The 24,017-nt window shown below is 46.0% G+C and overlaps 1 protein-coding gene across 14 annotated transcripts in view; it reads right to left on the reverse strand.

The window, feature by feature from the left end:
• Positions 1-24,017, reverse strand: part of usp6nl (USP6 N-terminal like) — a 373,327-nt gene that overhangs the window by 274,690 nt on the left and 74,620 nt on the right. For 4 of the 14 annotated variants that reach the window (XM_072471081.1, XM_072471079.1, XM_072471077.1 and 1 more), the window contains exon 2: positions 16,675-16,755. In XM_072471081.1, coding sequence (XP_072327182.1) covers positions 16,675-16,678 — 4 coding nt within the window. In that variant the 5' untranslated portion in view covers positions 16,679-16,755. The other 10 variants (XM_072471084.1, XM_072471070.1, XM_072471083.1 and 7 more) reach the window with 8 other exon arrangements.

The raw sequence follows: 24,017 nt of genomic DNA on the forward strand, positions 1-24,017 counted from the left end.
TAAATCGCGTTTTGTTATTTATTTTTCTACAATTGGGTGTGTCATTGCTGACTAGGGTTTGCTGCAGCTCATGATAGTTTTTTAGAAAATGAGCTTCGAGGTTTTTTTGATTGGTTCTCTTAAATGTAGGTTTTTGTCTCAGGATAAGTCTTTGTTTGGCATGTTTTTATTTGCTTTTGTGTTTGGTAACATTCAATGATGATGCCGGTTTTGGGGATGGGGAGGGAAGAGGGTGGAGTGTGGGTTGGGGATAGTCTGCCCATGGCATCTGTTGGTTTTCCTTTCTCCAGTCTTCGGACTTGGCTTGGTGGCCATCTTGGGTGGATCTTTTCAGTTCCCCTGAGTTGGTCTCTTTTGGAGATTTGGTAATCTCCAACTTGGTAATTTGGTGCAGTGAGGTAACCAGGAAAGGTAAGTGATGAATCTAATTCTGTTGTTTTTCAGTTAAAAGTGCAGTGTAGATTAGTGTCTGATTGGCTGAAGCTGCCCCTACCCTAATTGCTGAGAGGCAGTTATCTGGCAGTCACCCGAGGCCTGTTTAGGGGCACAAAGGTACACATTGTATTCTTCTCTTTGAAGTTTAGGTAGTGAGAGTCATCCTAAAGTCTGTATAAAAGACAGACAGAAAGCGCACTTAGTAAGCGTTGCGCAGGTCAAGGAGACAGCCTGAGTGAGTGAGACACAGACAGAGTGAGAATTTGAAACTTGGTAATTTGGTGCAGTGAGGTAATTCGGTGAAGAGTGGGAGAAGGTGCTTTTTCCTGACTGTTTTGTTCTCTCTTTTTCTTCGGGCCTAATTTCGGGAGCCGTTCGGAGGAGGAGCAGTAGCAGTCTCGGAGTATAAAAACTAACGGTAACTTCCTGTTTTCCAATTTTTCCCCCCAAAAGTGACGTCAGAGGGAAGCTGTGATCTGATTGGTTGATAGCAAATCTGCCCCAAATTTTAAAAAAACACAGCTCAACTCGTAAACTTAAATTAAACTAATTAATTAATTAGAGATGACTGGTCAGGTGATGTGCTTGACCTGCTTAATGTGGGAGCTGGCAGATCCCATTGCGAGCTGCAGCGATCACATCTGCGGTAAGTGTTGGCTGCTCGAAGAGCTCCGGCTCAGAGTTGATGAGCTGGAGTCTGAGCTTCAAACACTGAGGCACATCCGGGAGGGGGAGACTTACCTGGACACTGTGTTTCAGGAGGCAGTCACACCTGTCAGAGTAAGTAGTTTAAATCCTGCCAGTGGCCAGGGACAGCAGGGTGTGACTGCAGGTCAGGCAGGTAAAGGGGACCAGCAGTCAGGAACTCAGGAGCCACAGCCCTTGACCCTGTCCAACAGGTATGAGGCACTTGCTCCCTGTGTGGATGGCGAACAGGGCTGCAGGATGAGTCAGCTGACCAAGGCACCATGGTTCAGCAGGCCATTCAAGGGGAGGGAGTAAATAGGCAAGTTGTAGTTGTTGGGGATTCTATTATCAGGGGGATAGATAGTATCCTTTGTGAGCAGGATAAAGAGTCCCACATGGTATGTTGCCTGCCCGGTGCTAGGGTGCGAGACATCTCTGACCGGCTTGAAAGGATACTGGAGAGGGAGGGGGAGGATCCAGTTGTTGTGGTCCACGTCGGTATCAACAACATAGGCAAGTCTAGGAAAGAGGACCTGTTTAGAGATTATAAAAAGCAAGGATTCAAATTAAAAAACAGGTCCTCAAGGGTCATAATCTCCGGATTACTTCCCGAGCCACGTGCAAATTGGCATAGGGAGGCAAGAATAAGGGAAGTTAACACGTGGCTGAAAGAGTGGTGTGGGAAAGAGGGGTTCCTTTTCATGGGACACTGGCATCAGTTTTGGGACAGGGGGGACCTATAGCGTGGGGATGGTCTCCACCTGAACCGAGCTGGGACCAGTGTTCCAGCGAGAAGAGTAAATAGGGTGGTCAATAGGACTTTAAACTAGAGATTGGGGGGGGGGGGGGGGGGGGGGAGTCAGGGAACCAAGAGGTGAAGTAATCGGTGGGAAGCGTAGCTGCTTAGGAATACAAAAAAGCACGAAAAGACAGAACTCAGAAGAGGTTACGATAGTCCCCATCCCACAAAATATGACACAGTGTATGGAAAGGCTCAGTAAACAAAGGTTCACCACACTAAGAAAACAAAAAGGGACGGTCAATAGAGAATTAAAGGTGCTATATTTAAATGCGCGCAGTGTACGGAACAAGGTAGATGAGCTTGTGGTCCAGATTGTGACTGGCAGGTATGATGTGGTAGGCATCACAGAGACGTGGTTGCAGAGGGTTCAGGACTGGCATTTAAACATCCAGGGATTCACAACCTATCGAAAAGACAGAGAGGTGGACAGAGGGGGCGGGGTTGCCTTGTTAATTAGGAATGAAATTAAATCAATAGCACTAAATGACATAGGGTCAGATGATGTGGAGTGTGTGTGGGTAGAGTTGAGGAACCACAAAGGCAAAAAAACCATAATGGGAGTTATGTACAGGCCTCCTAACAGTGGTCAGGACCAGGGGCACAAAATGCACCACAAAATAGAAAGTGCATGTCAGAAAGGCAAGGTCAATGTGATCATGGGGGACTTCAATATGCAGGTGGACTGGGTAAATAATGTTGCCAGTGGACCCAAAGAAAGGGAATTCATTGAATGTTTACAGGAGGGCTTTTTGTAACAGCTTGTGATGGAGCCCACGAGGGACAGGCCATTCTGGACTTAGTGTTATGTAATGAGCCAGACTTGATTAAAGATCTTAAAGTAAGGGAACACTTAGGATGCAGTGATCATAATATGGTAGAATTCAATCTCCAATTTGAAAGAAAGAAGGTAGAATCAGATGTAAAGGTGTTACAGTTAAATAAAGGTAACTACAGAGGCATGAGGGAGGAACTGACGAAAATCAACTGGGAGCAGAGCTTAGTGGGAAAGACAGTAGAACAGCAATGGCAGGAGTTTCTGGGAGTAATTGAGGACACAGTACAGAGGTTCATCCCAAAGAAAAGAAAGGTTATCAGAGGGGGTATTAGGCAGCCATGGCTGACAAAGGAAGTTAGGGAATGCATCAAAGCAAAAGAGAAAGCCTATAAAGTGGCAAAGAGTAGTGGGAAGTCAGAAGATTGGGAAGGCTACAAAAACAAACAGAGGATAACAAAGAGAGAAATAAGGAAAGAGAGGATCAATTATGAAGGTAGGCTCGCCAGTAAAATTAGGAATGATAGTAAAAGTTTCTTTAAATACATTAAAAACAAACGGGAGGCAAAAGTAGACATTGGGCCGCTCCAAAATGATGCTGGTAATCTAGTGATGGGAGACAAGGAAATAGCTGAGGAACTAAATAAGTATTCAGGAGAGTCAGGGGGCAGAGTTGAATATGGTAGCCATCACAAAGGAGAAAGTGCTAGAGAAACTAAGAGGTCTAAAAATTGATAAATCTCCGGGCCCAGATGTGCTACATCCTAGAGTTCTAAAGGAGATAGCTGAAGAAATAGTAGAGGCGTTAGTTATGATCTTTCAAAAGTCACTGGAGTCAGGGAAAGTCCCAGAGGATTGGAAACTCGCTGTTGAAACCCCCCTGTTCAAGAAGGGAACAAGGAAAAAGATGGAAAATTGTAGGCCAATTAGCCTAACCTCGGTTGTTGGCAAGATTCTAGAATCCATTGTCAAGGATGAGATTTCTAAATTCTTGAAAGTGCAGGGTCGGATTAGGACAAGTCAGCATGGATTTAGTAAGGGGAGGTCATGCCTGACAAACCTGTTAGAGTTCTTTGAAGAGATAAGAAATAGGTTAGACCAAGGAGAGCCAATGGATGTTATCTATCTTGACTTCCAAAAGGCCTTTGATAAGGTGCATCGCGGGAGACTGCTGAGTAAAATAAGGGCCCGTGGTATTCGAGGCAAGGTACTAACATGGATTGACGATTGGCTGTCAGGCAGAAGGCAGAGAGTTGGGATAAAAGGTTATTTTTCGGAATGGCAACCGGTGACGAGTGGTGTTCCGCAGGGTTCAGTGTTGGGGCCACAGCTGTTCTCTTTATATATTAATGATCTAGATGACGGGACTGGGGGCATTCTGGCTAAGTTTGCCGATGATACAAAGATAGGTGGAGGGGCAGGTAGTATTGAGGAGGTGGGGAGGCTGCAGAAAGATTTAGACAGTTTAGGAGAGTGGTCCAAGAAATGGCTGATGAAATTCAACGTAGGCAAGTGCGAGCTCTTGCACTTTGGAAAAAAGAATAGAGGCATGGACTATTTTCTAAACGGTGACAAAATTCATAATGCTGAAGTGTAAAGGGACTTGGGAGTCCTAGTCCAGGATTCTCGAAAGGGAAACTTGCAGGTTGAGTCCGTAATTAAGAAAGCAAATGCAATGTTGTCATTTATCTCAAGTGGCTTGGAATATTGGATTGGATTGGATTTGTTTATTGTCACGTGTACCGAGGTACAGTGAAAAGTATTTTTCTGCGAGCAGCTCAACAGATCATTAAGTACATGAGAAGAAAAGGGAATAAAAGAAAATACATAATAGGGCAACACAACATATACAATGTAACTACATAAGCACTGGCATCGGATGAAGCATACAGGGTGTAGTGTTAATGAAGTCAGTCCAAAGGAGGGTCATTTAGAAGTCTGGTAACAGTGGGGAAGAAGCTGTTTTTGAGTCTGTTCGTGCGTTTTCTCAGACTTCTGTATCTCCTGCCCGATGGAAGAAGTTGGAAGAGTGAGTAAGCCGGGTGGGAGGGATCTTTGATTATACTGCCCGCTTTCCCCAGGCAGCGGGAGGTGTAGATGGAGTCGATAGATGGGAGGCAGGTTTGTGTGATGGACTGGGCGGTGTTCACGACTCTCTGAAGTTTCTTGCGGTCCTGGGCCGAGCGGTTGCCATACCAGGCTGTGATGCAGCCCGATAGGATGCTTTCTATGGTGCATCTGTAAAAGTTGGTAAGAATCAATGTGGACATGCCAAATTTTGTTAGTTTCCTGAGGAAGTATAGGCGCTGTTGTGCTTTCTTGGTGGTAGCGTCGACATGGGTGGACCAGGATAGATTTTTGGAGATGTGCACCCCTAGGAATTTGAAACTGCTAACCATCTCCACCTCGGCCCCGTTGATGCTGACAGGGGTGTGTACAGTACTTTGCTTCCTGAAGTCAATTACCAGCTCTTTAGTTTTGCTGGCATTGAGGGAGAGATTGTTGTCGCTACACCACTCCACTAGGTTCTCTATCTCCCTCCTGTATTCGGACTCGTCGTTATTCGAGATGGGGCCCACTATGGTCATATCGTCAGCAAACTTGTAGCTGGAGTTGGAACCAAGTTTTGCCACGCAGTCGTGTGTGTACAGGGAGTAGAGTAGGGGATATAAAAGCAGGGATGTACTTCTGATGCTTTATAAAGCATTAGTTAGGCCCCATTTAGAATACTGTGAGCAATTTTGGGCCCCACACCTCAGGAAGGACATACTGGCACTGGAGCGGGTCCAGCGGAGATTCACACGGATGATCCCAGGAATGGTAGGCCTAACATACGATGAACGTCTGAGGATCCTGGGATTATATTCATTGGAGTTTAGGAGGTTGAGGGGAGATCTAATAGAAACTTACAAGATAATGAATGGCTTAGATAAGGTGGACGTAGGGACGTTGTTTCCATTAGCAGGGGAGACTCGGACCCGGGGGCACAGCCTTAGAATAAAAGGGAGTCACTTTAGAACAGAGATGAGGAGAAATTTCTTCAGCCAGAGAGTGGTGGGTCTGTGGAATTCATTGCCACAGAGGGCGGTGGAGGCCGGGACGTTGAGTGTCTTTAAGACAGAAGTTGATAAATTCTTGAATTCTTGAGGAATTAAGGGCTATGGAGAGAGAGCGGGTAAATGGAGTTGAAATCAGCCATGATTGAATGGTGGAGTGGACTCGATGGGCCGAATGGCCTTACTTCCGCTCCTATGTCTTATGGTCTTATGGAGGAAATGGCCGACTCCGGATTAACTGGTGGTGGGAAACCTCCAGTCCATTTGGTTACCTGGAACATTAGAGGTTTGAATATCCCAGTAAAAAGGTTTGAGGGCATTTTCCCATCTTAAGAGCTTCAACTCATATGTCATTTTCTTGGAGGATACACACTTGCATATGTATCAGAGATCAGATCAGGTTGAGCAAGGGGTGGGTTGGGTAGGTATTTTGTTCTGGTTTTGATGGCAGGGCCAGGGGTATGGCGATTTTAATGAATAAAATAATTAAGTTTTCCACCTCTCCTATTTTAGCCGTCCCCGATGGTAGATATGTTATTCTTTGTGGTTCCCTTTTGAACACTCCCGGTAGTCATGGTCAACATTTATGCCCCCAGATGGGATGATATGAATTTTCTAAATTCCCTGTTACCCTCCGTCCCCAACCTAGACTCTCATCAGCTTATTTTAAGCATTCACCAGAACGGGGGGCATTTTTTGTCCCAAGATTGGACCACTCCAAACCAAAATGTCTTGTTGCATCTGGAATGGCCAGGGCTTTGGTTTTTTTTTATGACTCAGATGGGGTGGGGGGTTGGACCTTTGTCTTTTTTTTTGCACCCAGAGATTTTTCTTCTTTTTCACATGTCCACCATGCATATTCATGTATTCATTTTTTTTGTTTTGGATAGAGTTCTCCTCCCTTGGGTGGTGGCGGCTGAATACACAGCAACTGAGTCTGGGCCCACCCGACATCCACCCTGGATACTACATTATTGGCTGATAAAAAAAATTGTGAGCGTGAGACCACCTCCATAGACGATTATATAAAATCAATCAGGTCTTAGGGCGGCACGATGGTGCAGTGGTTAGCACTGCTGCCTCACAGCACTGAGGTCCCGGATTTGGTCCCAGCCACAGGTCACTGTCCGTGTGGAGTTTGCACATTTTCTCCGTGTCTGCGTGGGTTTCACCTTCACATCCCAAAGATGTGCAGGGTAGGCGAATTGGCCACGCTAAATTGCCCCTTAATTGGAAAAAAAAATTGGATACCCTAAATTTACATTTTTAAAAAATCAAACAGGTCTGATTCAATCTCACTTTGCATGCTGTGGGAGGCTTTTAAAGCAGTCCATGATGGGGGGAGGGGTGGAATTATCTGTTACAGAGCATATATGTTGAAGTCAACAAAGTTGGAAGCAAGAGACTGGTGGATTCCATTCCAGAACTCGCTTGATCTTACTCTGGAGATATTGGCAAAAATTACTGACTCACTTTGAGCTACTATCTAATAGCAGGGCAGTATGTCAGCTACAACATTCTTCGGACACTTTTTAAGGAGTAGAGAGAGAAGGCTAGTCATCTTCTGGCTCACCAACTCAAACCGCAAGTGGACTCCTCCAAGATCCCTCAGCTACTCAATCGGGGCGGCAACCTCATTTCCACCTTCCCCAGGTCAATGCAGTTTCTAAATCCTTTTCTTACAATCTTTATAGATCAGAGTCCACTGCAGATAAATCGCTCACATCTGAATTTCTGGTACAATCTTTATAGATCAGAGCCCACTGCAGATAAATCGCTCACATCTGAATTTCTGGTCAGCCTACCCTTCCCAACTACCAAGGTAAATAAGAGCTGTGAGCTGGACTTCCCGCTACACCCCGACTTGATTTTAAAATATATTGGGCTGATGCAGTCTGGCATGCTCCTGGTCCAAATGACTTTCCGATTGAACTTTTATAACAAGTTCTCAGGGCACCTTGTATCTTTATTATTGGACATGTTCAATGATTCCCTATCCCTGGGGTCTTTGCCTCTGACCCTCACTCAAGCCTCTATTTCCTTGCTCCTTATGAAGGGGGGGGGGGGGTCGGAGACCCGGCCCATCTCCAACCTCAAATCCACGTAGTGTGGTCGGAGGAGGTGACTATTGCGGAGTATTCCAACCCGACCATCCCTGGAAGCCGACTTCCCCACTACGAAGAAATCAATTCAGTTGTGTAAGCATTGTGGATCTGGGAGAAGGAAAACTCTCACAGGTGTGTGAATGTCCATTGCTTCAACCATCCAACCTCCATCTGCTCCATAAAAGGAACTCAGTCCCCTCATCATGGCCGATTGCTTCCCCGATTTGGGGCTGGATTTGTCTGTCCATGGGTCCTGTAAACGGTTGAGGTCTCCCCCCCCACTGTTGAGTAGGTGGGAGTGTCGTGTTAGGGATTTCCGTCATGGTCTTTTTGATAAAGTTTGCGTCACCCTAGTTTGGGATGTATATATTCACCAGGAGTAGCGGTGCCCCTTCCAGGATCATTAGATACCCTCCCCCGCCAGGTCTGTCACCATGTTCGTCACGGTGAATGTCATCCTCTTCGGAAACAATGTGGCCTCCCCGGTATCCCTCGTCTCGTAGCATTTTGTTTGGTAGGCTTGTCCTATTACCGTTAGTTGGTCTTTCTCCGTCAGGTGCACCTCTTGGAGGAAGACTCTTTCCCCCCGCCCCCGGAGGGGTTAGCTGTACTCACCATGTGGACGTGCCCCTGTTCGGGGCCCGTCCAAGCTGGCCGCAGTGGCCTTCTTTGCTCCGCCTCCATGTGCAACCTATTGGAAACAGCATTCTTCCCTCATCCTACCTCATCCCCGATCCGCCCTCTCAACTCCTCTGCCTTTGCCATTGCCCCCTTCCCCGGACCCCTGCAGGCTATCCCCCAACCACCCGCTCTCCTATCCCTTCCCCCACCCCCACTCCTGCCAGCGCTTCCTCCCTTTCGGAAGCCGTGTCGTGGCCCCTCCTCCCCTCTTACATCCCTGTACCGACGACAACCCCTGCAGTTTTTAGGAAACGAAGGAACACTATCATCAATGGTCTTTGTGTCCTGTGTAACACCTTAAACTGAATTAGGAGGGTGTGGAGTCGACCCGGTTAAGAGCCTCACTCGAAACCTCACAATTATGGACCCCAATTCACCTTCCCACCTTGCCCTCACCCTGTTTAGCGTGCCTGTTGCTGTTGCTGTTTTCCCAGCCCATTCATGCGGATTAACTCCTCTGCTTCTCCCGGCACGGTGAAGTGGTGAAGTAGTGTTTCCTATTTCCACAGGTCATCCAGAGTGCTGACAGGTGACAAGATTGAATTCGTTACCCATCAGTCTGGCCTCAATAAAACTCGAGACGGATTTGTAGGTATAGTATTATTTATTTTAACTCACTTGCAAGTCTGACTCGCTTCATAATGAGCCTCAGAACACACAAGCTGTCTTCTGAAACCCTAGGAACCGAGTGAGGTCGGAGACAAAGAGATCTCGGCAAATACATTCAAATGGCACCAAGTTTCACATACAAGGTTCCCATAGGTCATCCTATACCCCTCCTGACCTGGCCATACATACTGATTGGCTCACTTCGCATTGCTTCACCCTGGGCCTCTTGTTACCCAGCATCCTTTTCCCCATCCTTGCCATGCTTTCAGAAATCCTTTGTCTGTGAACTTACTACTATGAGACTGATCACATCCACATTACTGTAACTAATATTTGAACTAACTATTTTATATCACATTTGTTTGTTCAATTCCTCACAGATACAGTATCCCGAACCGCACCTTGCTCCTGGGCTGCTAACATCCTCAACTCGGCCCGGCGTTTGGCCAGGTCGGCCCCAATGTCTTGGTATATTTGGATCGTATGCCCTTTCCATTTGAAGGCTACATGTTCCTTGCCCAGTTCAGAATCCGCTCCTTGTGCTGGATTGGGTGAGCTTGGTAATAATCGCCCACGGTGGTTCTCCTGCCTTGGGACTGCCAGTGACCCATGGGCCCTGTCCACCTCAGGGGGCTTGGGGAAGTTTTCTCCCCCGATCAACTTGGCCAACATCTGTGCGACGTAGTTCGCTGGATTTCTACTCTGTGCCTTCTGGCAGCCCAAAGATTACAAAGGTTCTGGCGATGTGACGTGTCTTCCTGGTCATCCACCTTTTCCTTGGGCGGTGACCAACTTGCCACCTCTGCTTCGAGAAGGCGACCTATCACTCTTGTCGACGGCCGCTTTCTCTAATTCTCGCACCGTTGCCTCCTGTGTCTCCAATCTACTTTCCTCCTCTGCAGTGTCTACTTGATGGGGGCTAGTTGAAGGGGGCCAAGTTATCCAAAGCTACTATCAACTTTACCATCGCCATGAGGTCCTCTTTAATGGAGTCCCTCAGTTTGAAGAGCTCTTGGGTCAGGAACTCTATCCATTGTCCTGTTGGCAGGAGGCCAGTGGTTGCGCCAGTGATTTCACACCATAAGATATGGAACAGAATTAGGCCACTCGACCCATCGAGTCTGCTGCGCCATTCAATCATGGCTGATATATCCCCATTCTCCTGCCTTCTCCCCATAACTCCTGACCCCTTATTAATCAAGAACCTAGCTATCTCTGTCTTAAACACATTGTGATTGGGTCTCCACAGCCTTCGGCAGCCAAGAGATCCACAGATTCACCACCCTCTGGCTGAAGAAATTCCTCCTCATCTCACGATCCACCTTGTCCTGCTCTGCCTTGCTCCTCGTGTCCATAACATTGGTCTTCCTCTCCTGGCTCTTGTCTCCTTTTTGGCCCTTTGTTGGTTTGAGGGCATTTCCTCATACGTTCAATGTTTTACGGTGAGAGTGGGGATTTCGGGTCAAATGGTTGGAGTCTCGGGAGGGGGGGGAAAACACACCTTTCATACAACTGCCCACCACATCTCCACTACTGAAGTCTCCCTTCATAAGCTGAATTACACAAGCCTTACATTTAATTACACATTAAATGAATGGGCTCCCGGGGTTTTTATTTGTCTTTCAATGTCTTCCATTTTTCTGCTGAAATCCTTTATTATGAAGGTTAACAAATTGATATATTTTATTTGGGCAGGTAAGACTCACAGAATCTGTAGCATTTTGCTCCAAAGGGATAGACAAATGGGGGGTTACTAACATACAAAAGATGTTGTTACGGATCAGTGACCCCCAATTCTATTTGGGGGCAAATGGAGGCTCACTCCTGCACTACTACTTTTCTTGCCATAATCACTGCACCATGGCTCTTTTCCCCAGCTGGATTTTCATGAAATCCAATGGTGCTCTCCTCTCTTCGAATTTGGAAACAATTTAGACAGCACTTCAAGCTCCTTTCCTGGTCTTAGCTAGCCCCTATTTGTAACAATCACCGTTTCCTATTTTGTGGTTTGGACCCAGCATTTCAATCTTGGAAAGTGGTGGGTGGGGAGCGTTTTGGGGACCTGTTTGTGGATGAGAGGTTTGACAGTTTTTAGGAGTGATAACTTTCAGCTCCCCAATTCCAACCTTTTTCGATATTTTCAAGTTCACAGATTCTTGTGTAAAGCTTTCCCTTCCTTTCCTTTGGGGCCACCTTCTTCCTTGCTGAAGAGGATGCTGTCCCTGGCGACAGGTCCATTTCGGACCTTTATGGCCATATTCTCTCATGAGATTCCACCCCACTAAGTGGGGTGAGGGCTAAGTGGGAAGGTGAATTGGGCCCTATACTTACTCGCGAGGTTTGGACTGAGGCCCTTCACAGGGTCAACTCTACGTCCTCATTTGCTCGGTTGAGCCTAATTCAGTTTAAGGTGCTACACAGGAACACACTTGACTAGGGCAAGGAGGAGTGGGTTTTTCCCAAATGTTGGTGTGATGGCTGTTCTCTTTGCCTGGCTAGTCACATGCATATGCTCTGGTCCTCCCCCAAATTCTTAGGCTTCTGGGGTTCCTTCTTTAGTAATATTTCAGAGATATTCCATGTGGATTTAGACCATGTCCGCTGGTGGTCATATTTGGGTTCGCCGATGATTCAATCTGTGGCAGAGGAAGATGTTGTCGCCTTTGCCTCGCTGATAGCCCGGAGACAAATATTACTTGGTTGGCGGTCTCCCACTCCGCCCAGTGCTCTGTCTGATTGGGTGACTTAACGTAATTCCTACACTTGGAGATCGCTTCTCGGCCTTTTGGCTAAGATCGAGCGTGAGATCAGGTGTAATGCCTGGATCTGGTATGTCTTTCTTGTGGGTAAATGAAGTGGATTCAATTTGAATTGTTTCTTGGAGCAGGCAAGGAGCTGGATTAGGGGTTTGCCCCTATCCACTCTGCGCTTTGGCTTTGTAACTGAAAAAGGATATTAAAAGAATTCCTGCAATTGGAGAAACTCAAATTCACCATCAGGGGGTCAGTGGAGACGTTCTACCCAAGATGGTAACCATTAATTTCCTTTTTTAAGGATCTAGTAATCGTCACCTGTGGACTTTTCTTTTTACTTTCATATTTGCTTATGACTTTTTGCATTGTTTTGCATTGGTTAGTTTATGAAAAAACTCCGAAACATAGTTTGCACTGCACGGTTCTTAGTCACAATGTTGACTGCCCATAACCCCACCCGGGATCCAGAGTGTTGCATTTAGGAGGTACCTCTATGATGTGCTGAGAATCCTCTAGGTGTTCCCTAGAGGATGCTCCCTTGGGATGCACCCAAAGAGCCTACCTGGCAATTGACCAGAAGTGCTAACTTCCTCTGGACAATTGCACTGGGCTGGGAACTATCAAACAGAAGCAGTTTTAAACAGTAATTATTCTCACAAGTAGGCTTACATTAACACTGCAATGAAGTTACTTTGAAAATCCCCTAGAATCCACACTCCAGCACCTGTTTGGGTACTCCAGAGGGAGAATTCAAAACGTCCAATTCACCTCACAGCACGTCTTTTGGGACTTCTGGGAGGAAACCGGAGCACCCGGAAGAAACCCATAAGACATGGGGAGAACGTGCAGACTCTGCACAATGACCCAAGACAGGAATCAAACCTGGGACCCTGACGCTGTGAAGAAACAGTGCTAACCACTGTGCTACCATGCTCACTATTTCATTGCCAATGAAGTGCACCAGGGTGTCCTAAGATCATGAAAACTTCTTTACAAATGCAAGATTTTTTTGTTCCACTTTAGCCTAGCATGGGCTGTTGCAATTATTGAAGGCATTGTAAATGAAGCTGAACAATGGCATGGTCTACAAACAACCTCACTCATGATCTTATGAAGGAAGGATGCCACTGGTCAAGCGGCTCAAAATAGCCGGGTTGTGAAGACTGTGGGGGAATTCTTGCCTGTCCTGGGGCAATAATGATTGACCACCACCATTGACAACCATCTTCTTTTGTGTAATGTGTGACACCAACTCCTCAAGAGTTTCCCATTTGTTTCCAATTACACTAGGTCTCCTTTATGCCAATTTAGGTCAATAGCTGCATTCACATAAAGGGCAGTTGTGGCATCATTATAAACAGCAATGAGTTAAATTGTCAATTAATCTATTTTAGTGGTGTTTATTGAAAGATAAACGTTGGTCAGGATGCTGGAAGAACCACCTGCTCTTTATCAATAATAACCTTTATGTCCACATGAACAAGCAAACATTTCAGGACTCATCCAAAAGACAGCATCCTCGACATTGTATTATTCCTCTAGTGCTGCATGATTGTCAGCCGAGACGGTGCTCAAGTCTCAAAAGTGAGCCTTAAACCAGACAGTATATATCTGTACTCCAAAAACACACAACTATCAAATCTAAAAATGTATCAATCCAAGTTTCTATTTTCTTCATCACAGGAACAAACTTGTTCTCTGCATCTTCTTACAAAGCATTGTACAGTACTGAAAGCCCGTATCACTGCTGCCTCATGGCGCCGAGGACCCGGGTTCGATCCCGGCCCCGGGTCACTGTCCATGTCTGCATGGGTCTCACCCCACAACCCAAGAGATGCGCAGGATATGTGGATTGACCACGCTAACAAAAAATTAACAAAACTTTTTTTTTTTAACAATACTGCAAGCCACCGAGTTTGAGACTCCAGCTGAGTTTTTAAACCCGCCAAGGTAATGACAACAGAACACAATTACAGAAGAGGGGAAATTTTTCCATGCAAAGCTATTTCAAATTTGATTCACAGAAAAACAAAAATCATCAAGAATCAGAGTAGAACTAACAATTACACACTTAAATTAATACATTTTAATGTCAGCATTTTGCTTTTAATCTCCGCATATTCCCATTTTTTAAACCAAGAGTTCGGAACTAATTTTCTCTATCTGCTTTCAAGTGAATGTTTACAACAAAACAATTAACTGTTGTAATTACAAATTCATATAGTGGTATTGAAAACATCACTACAGCTCCAAAGCAAGAGATGCGATTAAGAGACTCTAATTACTCCAGTATTTTTAATATTATTTTTCTTGCACTCAATCCAAATTAAAATTAAAGCAATAACCTTGGCACTTAATATCTATAAATTACAGATTACACAAGAGTCTCAGTTTACATTTTAAGGTTCACAAACAAGCACAACAAAACTATACAAAGTGTTTTAAGTGTTGCAGGTTTGTAAAATCTGAAAGCTAAATTGGCCACTGACTGTATTAAGAGGAAAGGTTACTGAAAAAAAAAAAAATCTCTGTATTTGTGTACATTACAATAGTGACGAAACTACATAAAGACATCATTGGCTGCAAAGTGCTTTGGACATGCTGGGATAATGAAAAATGCTAGATATTTGCAAGTTAATTGTTTATTTTCTATTTGAAATTCACCTCATCTCATATTTCCCAAGTGCACCAAAATAACATTAGTTGAAATCAACAAAACTGAAATCATGACAATCCTACCATATTTGTCTTTCAGTCATGTACAATTAATCCAAATTCATTGAACTTGATTCATATGTGCACAATAATTTTCCTTTGCTGTTTTAAATTGATTAATCCAAACTACTGTATAAATTTGAATTACTTAAGCATAAGAATTATTTTGAATGAACAGGAGTAAACTAGTTGTGATGATGCCTGTAAATTCAAGTTCCAGAATTGATTGAACACTTCAATTTGCCAAACATAAACACATTTTAATGTTTCTGACATTTGCTAAATAAGATATAAAATACAAGTGGAGCTCGCATAGTGGACATATCAGCTCTTTGTCCATCATGTTCTGCAAGAACCTTGTCAATTAGCCAACTGTAGAATGAAAGCAATTTGGGTAGCATGGAGGAGCCTATCATACATTTTTCCAAGCTGTCAACGAGACAATAATGCATGGAGGTTGACAAACAGAACAGTGAGAATGTTCAACTGGCAAAAGTTAAGATTTATTACATGTTTAAAAAAAGATTAAAACTACTAAACTCACAATGATAAATGCCAGCTTTGGGAAAGAGCCCAGAACAGCCTCACTAATGTTAGTGCAACTTGCATTTAGATAGCCTCATGAGCATATTAAAACTTGGCAAGACAATTCAGAAGCGTGATCATACAGATATTTGACAGCATGCCACATGAAGGGGTGTCAGGGCAATGAACAAACGTTCAGACAAAAAAGTTACTTTTAAGGAGTACCTTAAAGGAGGAGAGATTTAGGGAGGGAATTCCCAGAGCTGAGGATAGGCATCTAAAAGCACAATCATCAATAGCAAAGCGATTAATATTGGGGATACTCAAGACACCAGAATTGGAAAGACTTAGATCTCAAAAGGCTCCGAGGTTGAGGAGATTGTATTCATGGGAAGAGTGGGGCCAAGGAGAGGTTTGAAAATGAGACCAGGTCAAAACTTAGTGGTGGAAAGATCTTCTTTCAAGTTAGGAAACAGGTAGTGTTTTGGATGATGATCAAATCTTGAGATTAACAAAAAACATGGATGAAAATTTCAGGAGGCAGTGAGCTGACATAGGGTGGAGTCAAGTAATGTTATTAAGTTGGAAGCAGTTAGTCTTGGTGATGGTCAGAAGCCATTTTGGGGTCAAATGCGGCACAAAGGCTTTAAAGGACTGCTTCAGAGGACTGCTTCAGTCTCAGACAGGTGGCAGGGAGAGGAATGAGTCGGTGGCTAGGAAACGTATGAAATTCCCAAACATGACACTGCAGAATAAAAATCTGATAATAACTCCTTTCATCATACTTAATTTAAAAAGCAGCTTTGCAGGGTGGCACGTGGCACAGTGGTTAGCATTGCTGCCTACGGCGCTGAGGATCCGGGTCCGAATCCTGGCCCTGGGTCACTGTCCGTGTGGGGTTTGCACATTCTCCCAGTGTCTGCGTGGGTTTCACCCCCACAACCCAAAGACGTGCAGGTTGGGTGGATTGGCCACGCTAAATTGCCCCTTAATTGGAAAAAATAAATAAATAATTGGGTACTCTAAATTTCGTTTTTAAAAAGCAGCTTTGTCAGATCAATCTTGCAATCATTGGTGTGTCAATTTAAATTGCTAACTTGGACACGGTGCTGCAGAAATATTTACACTGCCCTCATTTCACATTATGCTAGTACTAATATACAGTCCCAAATAAATCACACTTCTAATCTATCCCATCTCTTTTCAATCCGCATTAACTGACATATCAAGCAAACACACATCTCAAAAATCATTTGTCTATTCAGATGTTGGGACTGCAATGTCAGTCAATAGATTTTTACAAAATCTAAATCAAACAGAAAAAGAAATAAATTGCATTTATCCTTCACAAATAATTTAATTTTAAACAGCATAACTGATTTTATACGGTATTTGATGTTAGTTATTCAAATTGATGTATTCATTTTTCTGCTTCTCAGCTCTACATGTGTTATGAAGCACAAAGAGTTATTATATAACCAACATTACTGACAGCAATATTAACATACTTTCAAGCATAAAAAGGTTTACTCACTCATAATGGTGTGTTCTTCCGCATGTGATAGAGATATAGACCTGATCTGCAATTATTTATCCCAAGGATGGAGCTCATGCCCTATATTAGAGAAAAGGTTTATATAGATTATTGTAGCCCAACAATCTATTCAACATCTATGTCTTTAATTCAGTATGTACTTGTGGAAATATTCTACAGGAAAACGGTAGAAGTCCCAAAGGGTGCTGAGGGTGGGGGGGGTTGCAAAGAGTAGGGGCAAAGTGAATCATGATACACACCCAGGTGGCTGACCAGATAAGACAAGAGCAGGATTTGAATTAATTAGATTAGATTGACATATCATAGAATTTACGGTGCAGGAGGCCATTCAGCCCATCGAGTCCACATCAGCCCCTGAAAGAGCACCCTACCCAATCTCACACCTCCACCCTATTCCCATAACCCAGCAACCCCACCTAACATTTGGGCACTACGGGGCAATTTAGCATGACCAATCCACCTAACCCGCATATCTTTGAACCGTGGGAGAAAACCGGAGCATCCAGAGAAAACCCACGCAGACACGGGGAGAACGTGCAGACTCCGTACAGACAGTGACCCAAGCCGGGAATCGAACCCGGGTTCCCTGGCACTATGAAGCAACAGTGCCAACCGCTATGCTACTGTGCCGCCCACATTGAAACAGCTTTTCACCATTTGTTGGTTTAGCTCACATATTTATGTTTTGGAGAGCCCCCATTGCCCATCAAACCAGGTTGGTTGCCGATAGCTAACTTACAATTCCTCCAGTAAAGAGCTTATTGCTTTGCCAAGACAGTCACAAGCATTCTTGTTACTGGTGAGCCCTGCATGCTCTGACTGTCATGCAAGCGCAACTGCAATTCTAAACATTAAAAAGTAATGTATCTGCCTCGCCAGTTCACACAACAGAAATCCTCTCCAAAAACAAATATCAGAACAGTCAATATTTTATTCCAAAGCTTGGTGAGAACCAGTGATTATGCTTATGACAGTTGGAACTGGACATTTCAGCATGATTTTAAAATGGGTAAATTCTTGACAACAGGCTAATAAAACAATTTTGGAAAAAACTGGTGATCCAGCAATCTTAAATTTGTATTAGTTAACCAGGCTGTGCAATTCTAGCATCATATTTCTGTGTGCTGAGCTTTCGGCCCGTTTCATCTCCATCCACGAAGCCACCTACTTCCACCTCCATAACATTATCAGCCTCCCGCAGAGGACCAGACGGGCTTTGTCAAGGGTAGACAGCTAACTGCAAACATCAAGCAGCTGCTAAATGTAATAACGATCCCATCCGGGGAGAGAACACCAGAGGTGATTGTCTCCCTGGACGCAGAAAGGCCTTCGACAGAGTTGAGTGGAAGTACCTCCGAGTTACTGGAGCGTCTTAGGCGAGGGATGGGGTTCACCTCATGGCTGAAACTTCTGTACAAAACCCCCAAGGCAAGCTTTCGGACCAACACCACCAGTTGAGTACATCCAGCTGCACAGAGGCACAAGGCAGGGATCCCCACTATTCCCCCCTCCTGTTTGCCCTGGCAAGTGAACTCCTGGCGATCACTTTGCAAGACGCAAAAAGCTGGTAGGGCATCGAAAGAGGGGGCAGAGAGTCCAGAGTGTTGCTCTATGTGGGTGACCTGCTTCTCTTCGTCTCGGAACCACAGAACAAACTTAAAGCAATTATTCAACTCCTGGAAGAGTTCGGAGCCTTCTAGAGCTACAAATTCAACTTGGGCAAGAGCGAGGCATTCCCGGTGAACCCGAATGGGGGAGGGACAGAACTGGAGGTACTACCATTCAAACTAGTTCAAATCAAATTCCACTACCTGGGGATCCAGATAGCCCATGACTGGACACGGATCCACAACTGGAATCTGAGCAGTTGGGAGGGGGACCCAAGGATCCCGAAATCGATGCTGCAAAGGAGGAGAAGTATGGGTACCTGGCCCTGCCAAATCTACAATACTTACCATGGGCCAGCTACAACCAACAGGGTGAGGGGATGGATAGGAGAATCCAAAACGGAATGGGTGAGGCAGGAGGAGTCCTTCTGCAAGAGAACGAGTCTCTGGCACTCGTCACGGCAGCGCTCCCATCACCCCCTTCCAGACAAAGAACACATCCTGCCCACTGGTGGTAGCCACACTGAAAACAATGGAATCAAATGAGGCAGCAATTTGGTTTAACCGAGATGTGCCCCATGGTTGCCATCTGTGGCAACCACAAATTCCTACTACCCATGCTCGACGCCTCCTTTGCAGGAGACAGGACGGGGGACACACGAGCAGTCAGGCACTTTTACATTGGGGACAGACTTGAGACTTTGGGCAAACTGACTGAAGACCTGGAACTACCGACAGGACAGGAACTCGGGCAACTACAAGTTAAACATTTTCTCCACAAGAAGATGGCAAGATACCCCAGGGCCCCAAAAGATGCACTACTAGAAGAATTAATAAACACTGAAGGCAAGGAGGAGGGGAACTGTGGGATCATCTATAGACGGTTACTGGAGAGGGCAAGACTACCACGGGACGTAGCCAGGCAAAAATGTGAGGACAAATTGGGGACGAAGTGAAGCACTGAGTAGGGTCAACTCCACTTCCTCCTCTGCTCGGCTAAGCCTCATGCAGTTCAAAGTTGTGCACAAAGCTCACCGAACCAAAACCCGAATGAGCAAGTTCTTCTCGGAGGTGGAAGATAAATGTGAACGGTGCCAGGGAGGCCCGGCCAACCACGGCCACTTGTTCTGGGCCTGCCCCAGACTTGTCAGGTTCTGGGCAACCTTCTTCGAGGCGATGTCCAAGGTTGTGAGGGTGAGTGTGGAGCCATGCCCGAGAGCAGCAGTCTTCAAGGTATTGAACCAAGCCAGAACTACATATGGAGAAGAGGGCAGACGCCTGGCCTTTGCTTCCTTAATCACATGCCAGAGAATCTTGCTCGGCTGGCGATCAGCAGCACCACCCACAGCATTATTTACAGAGAAGGGAACCCAAGAGAATCACAGAACGAAGCATGAGGGGTAAAGGGAGGACGACGACAGGAGGGGCCACATAGCCCCCACCCCCCTCACCCCGCAAAGACATCAACTAAAAACCACGACAGACAGGAGCAAAACACAGTATGAGACGCCCAGAGCAGAGGTCAGCACTAAGAGGGAAAACTAAACTCCCAATGGGGGGGGGAGGGAGGGAAGGGGAGGCAGACAGGGGTTGGGGGACCATAAAAATATCTGCAAATAAGAAACAACTTTATATGTAAATCAGGTGTGCCATAGATTGAGCTATTGCTCTTAAAAAATGGAAAATACCAATAAAAATATATTTTTTAAAAACATTGTCCGCCTCTGCCCAGATTTTCATCCACGCCTTTGTCGCATCGATACTCCACTATTCCAATGCTGCCGCAGCCAGTTTCTCTCCATGCACCATCCAAAATCCTGCTGCCCACGGTGGCGCAGTGATTAGCACTGGGACAAGAGCACTGAGGACCCGGGTTCGAAGCCCGGCCCTAGGTCACTGTCCGTGTAAAGTTTGCACATTCACCCCGTGTCTGCGTGGGTTTCACTCCCACAACCCAAAGATGTGCTGGTTAGGTTGATTGACCACGCAAAATTGCCCCTTAATTGGAAAAAAAAGTAATTGGGTACTCTAAATTTATTTTTTTAAATCTGCTGCCCATATCCTAACTCAAATCAAGCCCCAATTGTCAATCATGCTTATGCACAACCAGCAGCACAGTGGTTAGCACAGTTGCCTCGCAGCTCCAGGATCCCAGGTTCAATTCCCGGCTTGGGTCACTGTCTGTGCGGAGTCTGCACGTTCTCCCCTTGTGTGCGAAGGTTTCCTCCGGTGCTCTGGTTTCCTCCCACAGTCCAAAGATGTGCAGGTTAGGTGGATTGGCCATGATAAATTGCCCTTGGTATCCAAAAAAAGTTAGGTGGGGTTACTGGGATAGGGTGAAGGCGTGGGCTTAGGTAGGGTGCTCTTTCCTAGAGCCGGTGCAGATTCGATGGGCCCAATGGCCTCCTTCTACACTATAAATTGTATGAACCATACAAATTTCAGATTTGAGCAATATTTTGATTTCTAAATTCCCTTTATTTACTGGTCACTCACTATCACGCTAATTTACGTCATCTCTATAACCCACATCCCTGATTTTCACTGCTTCACCATCGGTGGCTGCACCTTGGCCCAGAGCACTTCCTCTGGCTTCATACCTTGCTCTTCTCCAAAAACCTGCCTTACACTCTCTGGTTATTAGTCTGTGGATATTGTAAATAATAATAGTGAAACATCTTGGACGATTTTTGCTATTTAAAGGCATTATACACAAGTTGTCTTGTAAACTGAAATACATGCACAGATAGCAATTAATTTATTTTAGAAATTCAATAACTTTACCTCAAAAGATTGTTAACCTTAGCAATAAAACATTAAGGATAGCATTATTCAGTAACTCGACTCCAACACAGTGCACTCACGACAAAATTACTGTTGTCAGTGTTTTGGATTGAATGAACTCGATCACATTCCTAAATGCTTAAAGTCTGGTGTTAGGAAACAACGTCGTCAGAAAAAAAAACATTGAAAGCACACTTTATGAATACGGGTTTCTTATTTTTGTAGGTGCTTCAAACCTCAACCTAATTTGGCCAAAAGATTCCATGGCTCCTCCACATACACAAAGTTTGATTGACCCTTTACCAAGATGTCCGGGAGGCACGCATGCTTCGATTTAATTCAAAAAATAATCTTCCGTTTTATGCTCTGGTAACAAATCGGCGAGTTCGTTCGTTCGATTTTCGACGAAGCTGTCCCGCCGCCTGTTAAATTAGCAATTTGCGCAAGAACCTTCCAGACTGCGGACCATTCCTCGCCCAACAAGGCGTTTAAAAAAAAATCGGGTTTTGTTTCTTCCTGCTTTCTCGAGAAGTCTCACAAAGCAGGATTCTCCTGGCAGAAGTGGCTCAGCCTCAACGTTTGTTTTTTGAGGGGTGGGAGGAAGGTTTGTTGTTGGGGGATAAGGTTTGGGGTTTTTTTTTTGGGGGGGGGGGGAGGAGTTTGTTTTTGGGGGTGGAGAGAGGTTTGTTTTTGGGGGTGGGGAGAGGTTTGTTTTTGGGGGTGGGAGAGGTTTGTTTTTGAGGGTGAGGGTGGGGGTGGGAGTCTTTTTTGGGAGGGATAGTTTGTTTATGGGAGTTGGGGTGGGGGGGGTAGATTTGTTTTTGGGGAAGGCTTGTTTTGGGGGGGGGGAGATTTGTTTTTGGGAGTTGGGGGTGGGGAAGGTTTATTTTTGGGATTGGGGGACGGTTTATTTTTGGGAGTGGGGGAAGATTTGTTTTTGGGAGGGGGGAGATTTGTTTTTGGGAGGGGGGAAGATTTGTTGCTGGGGGAGGGGGAAGGTTTGTTTTTGGGGGTGGGGGAAAGATTTGTTTGGGGGGAAAGATTTGTTTGGGGGGGGAAAGATTTGTTTGGGGGGGGAAAGATTTGTTGGGGGGGGAAAGATTTGTTGGGGGGGAAAGATTTGTTGGGGGGGGAAAGATTTGTTGGGGGGGGAAAGATTTGTTTGGGGGGGAAGATTTGTTTGGGGGGGGGTAAGATTTGTTTGGGGGGGGAAGATTTGTTTGGGGGGGGACGTTTGTTTTGGGGAAAGGGGGGGGGGCAAGGCTTGCAACGAGAGAGGGAATGAAAACAGAAAGCTCTGTTAAACAGAAATGATTCAAACTTTTTTGGGGAGCTTTCTAAGAGAAAAAAAACCCAGATGGTTTATATGATGGGACCGGTGAAGAAAGGGAGGGGGGGACAAAAGTGAGGCTCGAGCCTGCGGTTCACCGACCTCACTTGTGTAAATTTACATGTTCTGACAAACTGAATTATTTGGGGGGGGGGGGGGGGGGGAGAAAGAGAGAGAGAAACAAATAAAACCTAAATCATCGCTTGCAGAACTTATAGTGCTAAATGGCATCTGTATCGAGGGCGCGCAGCTGTCAAGACAGTTTTGAAGACAAGTCACACCGGCAGTGCAGTTTAAATCCCGGCCAGGCGAGCGATTGTCTCCCTCACACCGCCGGCCAACCAAACTTAGCCGCAAGCCACCGGAAACGGCCGCCTCGATTGACGCGGGCCGGCGGCCAATGGGGAGGGGCCTTGGAGGCCTTTCGGCCAATGATGGAAGGGCTAGGGCGGGACAGGCATCAAGCTAGGTTGCCGGGCCATCCCCCCCCCCCCCCCCCGGTTAGGCCGCGCACCCAGACCTCCCTTCAACCTTTCTTCACCAAACACTTTTTCGTTTGTTTATATTTTTCATCGCGTTCCCCCCACAACAATCCCTTACTCTCCAACAGCCCGAAAGACAAACTTTTCCCCCTCGGTCCCCACAATATGATTTACCTTCTGTCACCCCCCCCCCCCCCCCAGCAAAGGGAGGATTCGACTCCGGCGTCGTTTTAAATGGTCATCCTCCTGCTTCTTGTCCCCCGCCCGTCTTGCCGCTTTGAATCTTCCTGCCGCCCCGCAGCCGCCGTCGCAGTGGGACGGGCCGAGCTCGAGGGCACTTTTCAAACAGGGGAAACTATGGAAACGGCCCCCGCTCGAGCCGCGCCTGCCAACGGCTCCCGCTGCGGCAGTGCCCGGGAATCACTTCCGGGCCACTGGGCAGAGCCACCCACTCACCTGGGACACTGACACCTGGGGCCGGCCGGCCGGCCACCCGCCCACCGCTCTGCCCTGCCCTGCCCCAGCTTGCTGTTTGTGGGAGCTTGCTGTGCTCCAATTGCCTGCTGCCTTTCCGACACAACACTTCCAAAAACGTACTTCATTGACCGCAAAGCACTCTCGCTGGCGGTTGAAAGTGCAATCTGAAGCAAGTTGGTGCAAGGTAGAAAGTTACCATGGACAGGGTACAACCGTTTGGAGGGGGACTCTTTCCTCCAGTCTCACCACCTACTCCCATCTCTTTGTTGCACTGATTCCTTGTTTGATTTTTTGAAGTCCCTTTCACATGCCGTGCCGGTCACCCGACAGCATCCCTGCCTCTCCAGGGTTCAATTGCCTCTCCAGGACTTGAGGACCAAGGAAAGGAGCGTTCGTGGTGCGGCCAGCCAAATAGGTTGAGCATCAACTTGGAAATTCTCCCAACGTGTGCCCAATGTGCGGGCAGCTCAAGTAACTCAGTTGCCTGGAGGGCCGATGTGGATCAGATTGGCGGCAACATCACAGGGTTTTATCCCGATACCAACTGGGTGGATTAGGGACCTGCCTCCTTGCCCGACTCATGGTACAAATTGCGACGCTCTGTGTCAGAGCTGCCTTTAGGTAGAGAACTTGTATTGTATT

This window comes from Scyliorhinus torazame, chromosome 13 (assembly GCF_047496885.1).
Source record: "Scyliorhinus torazame isolate Kashiwa2021f chromosome 13, sScyTor2.1, whole genome shotgun sequence".
Lineage (NCBI taxonomy): Eukaryota > Metazoa > Chordata > Chondrichthyes > Carcharhiniformes > Scyliorhinidae > Scyliorhinus > Scyliorhinus torazame.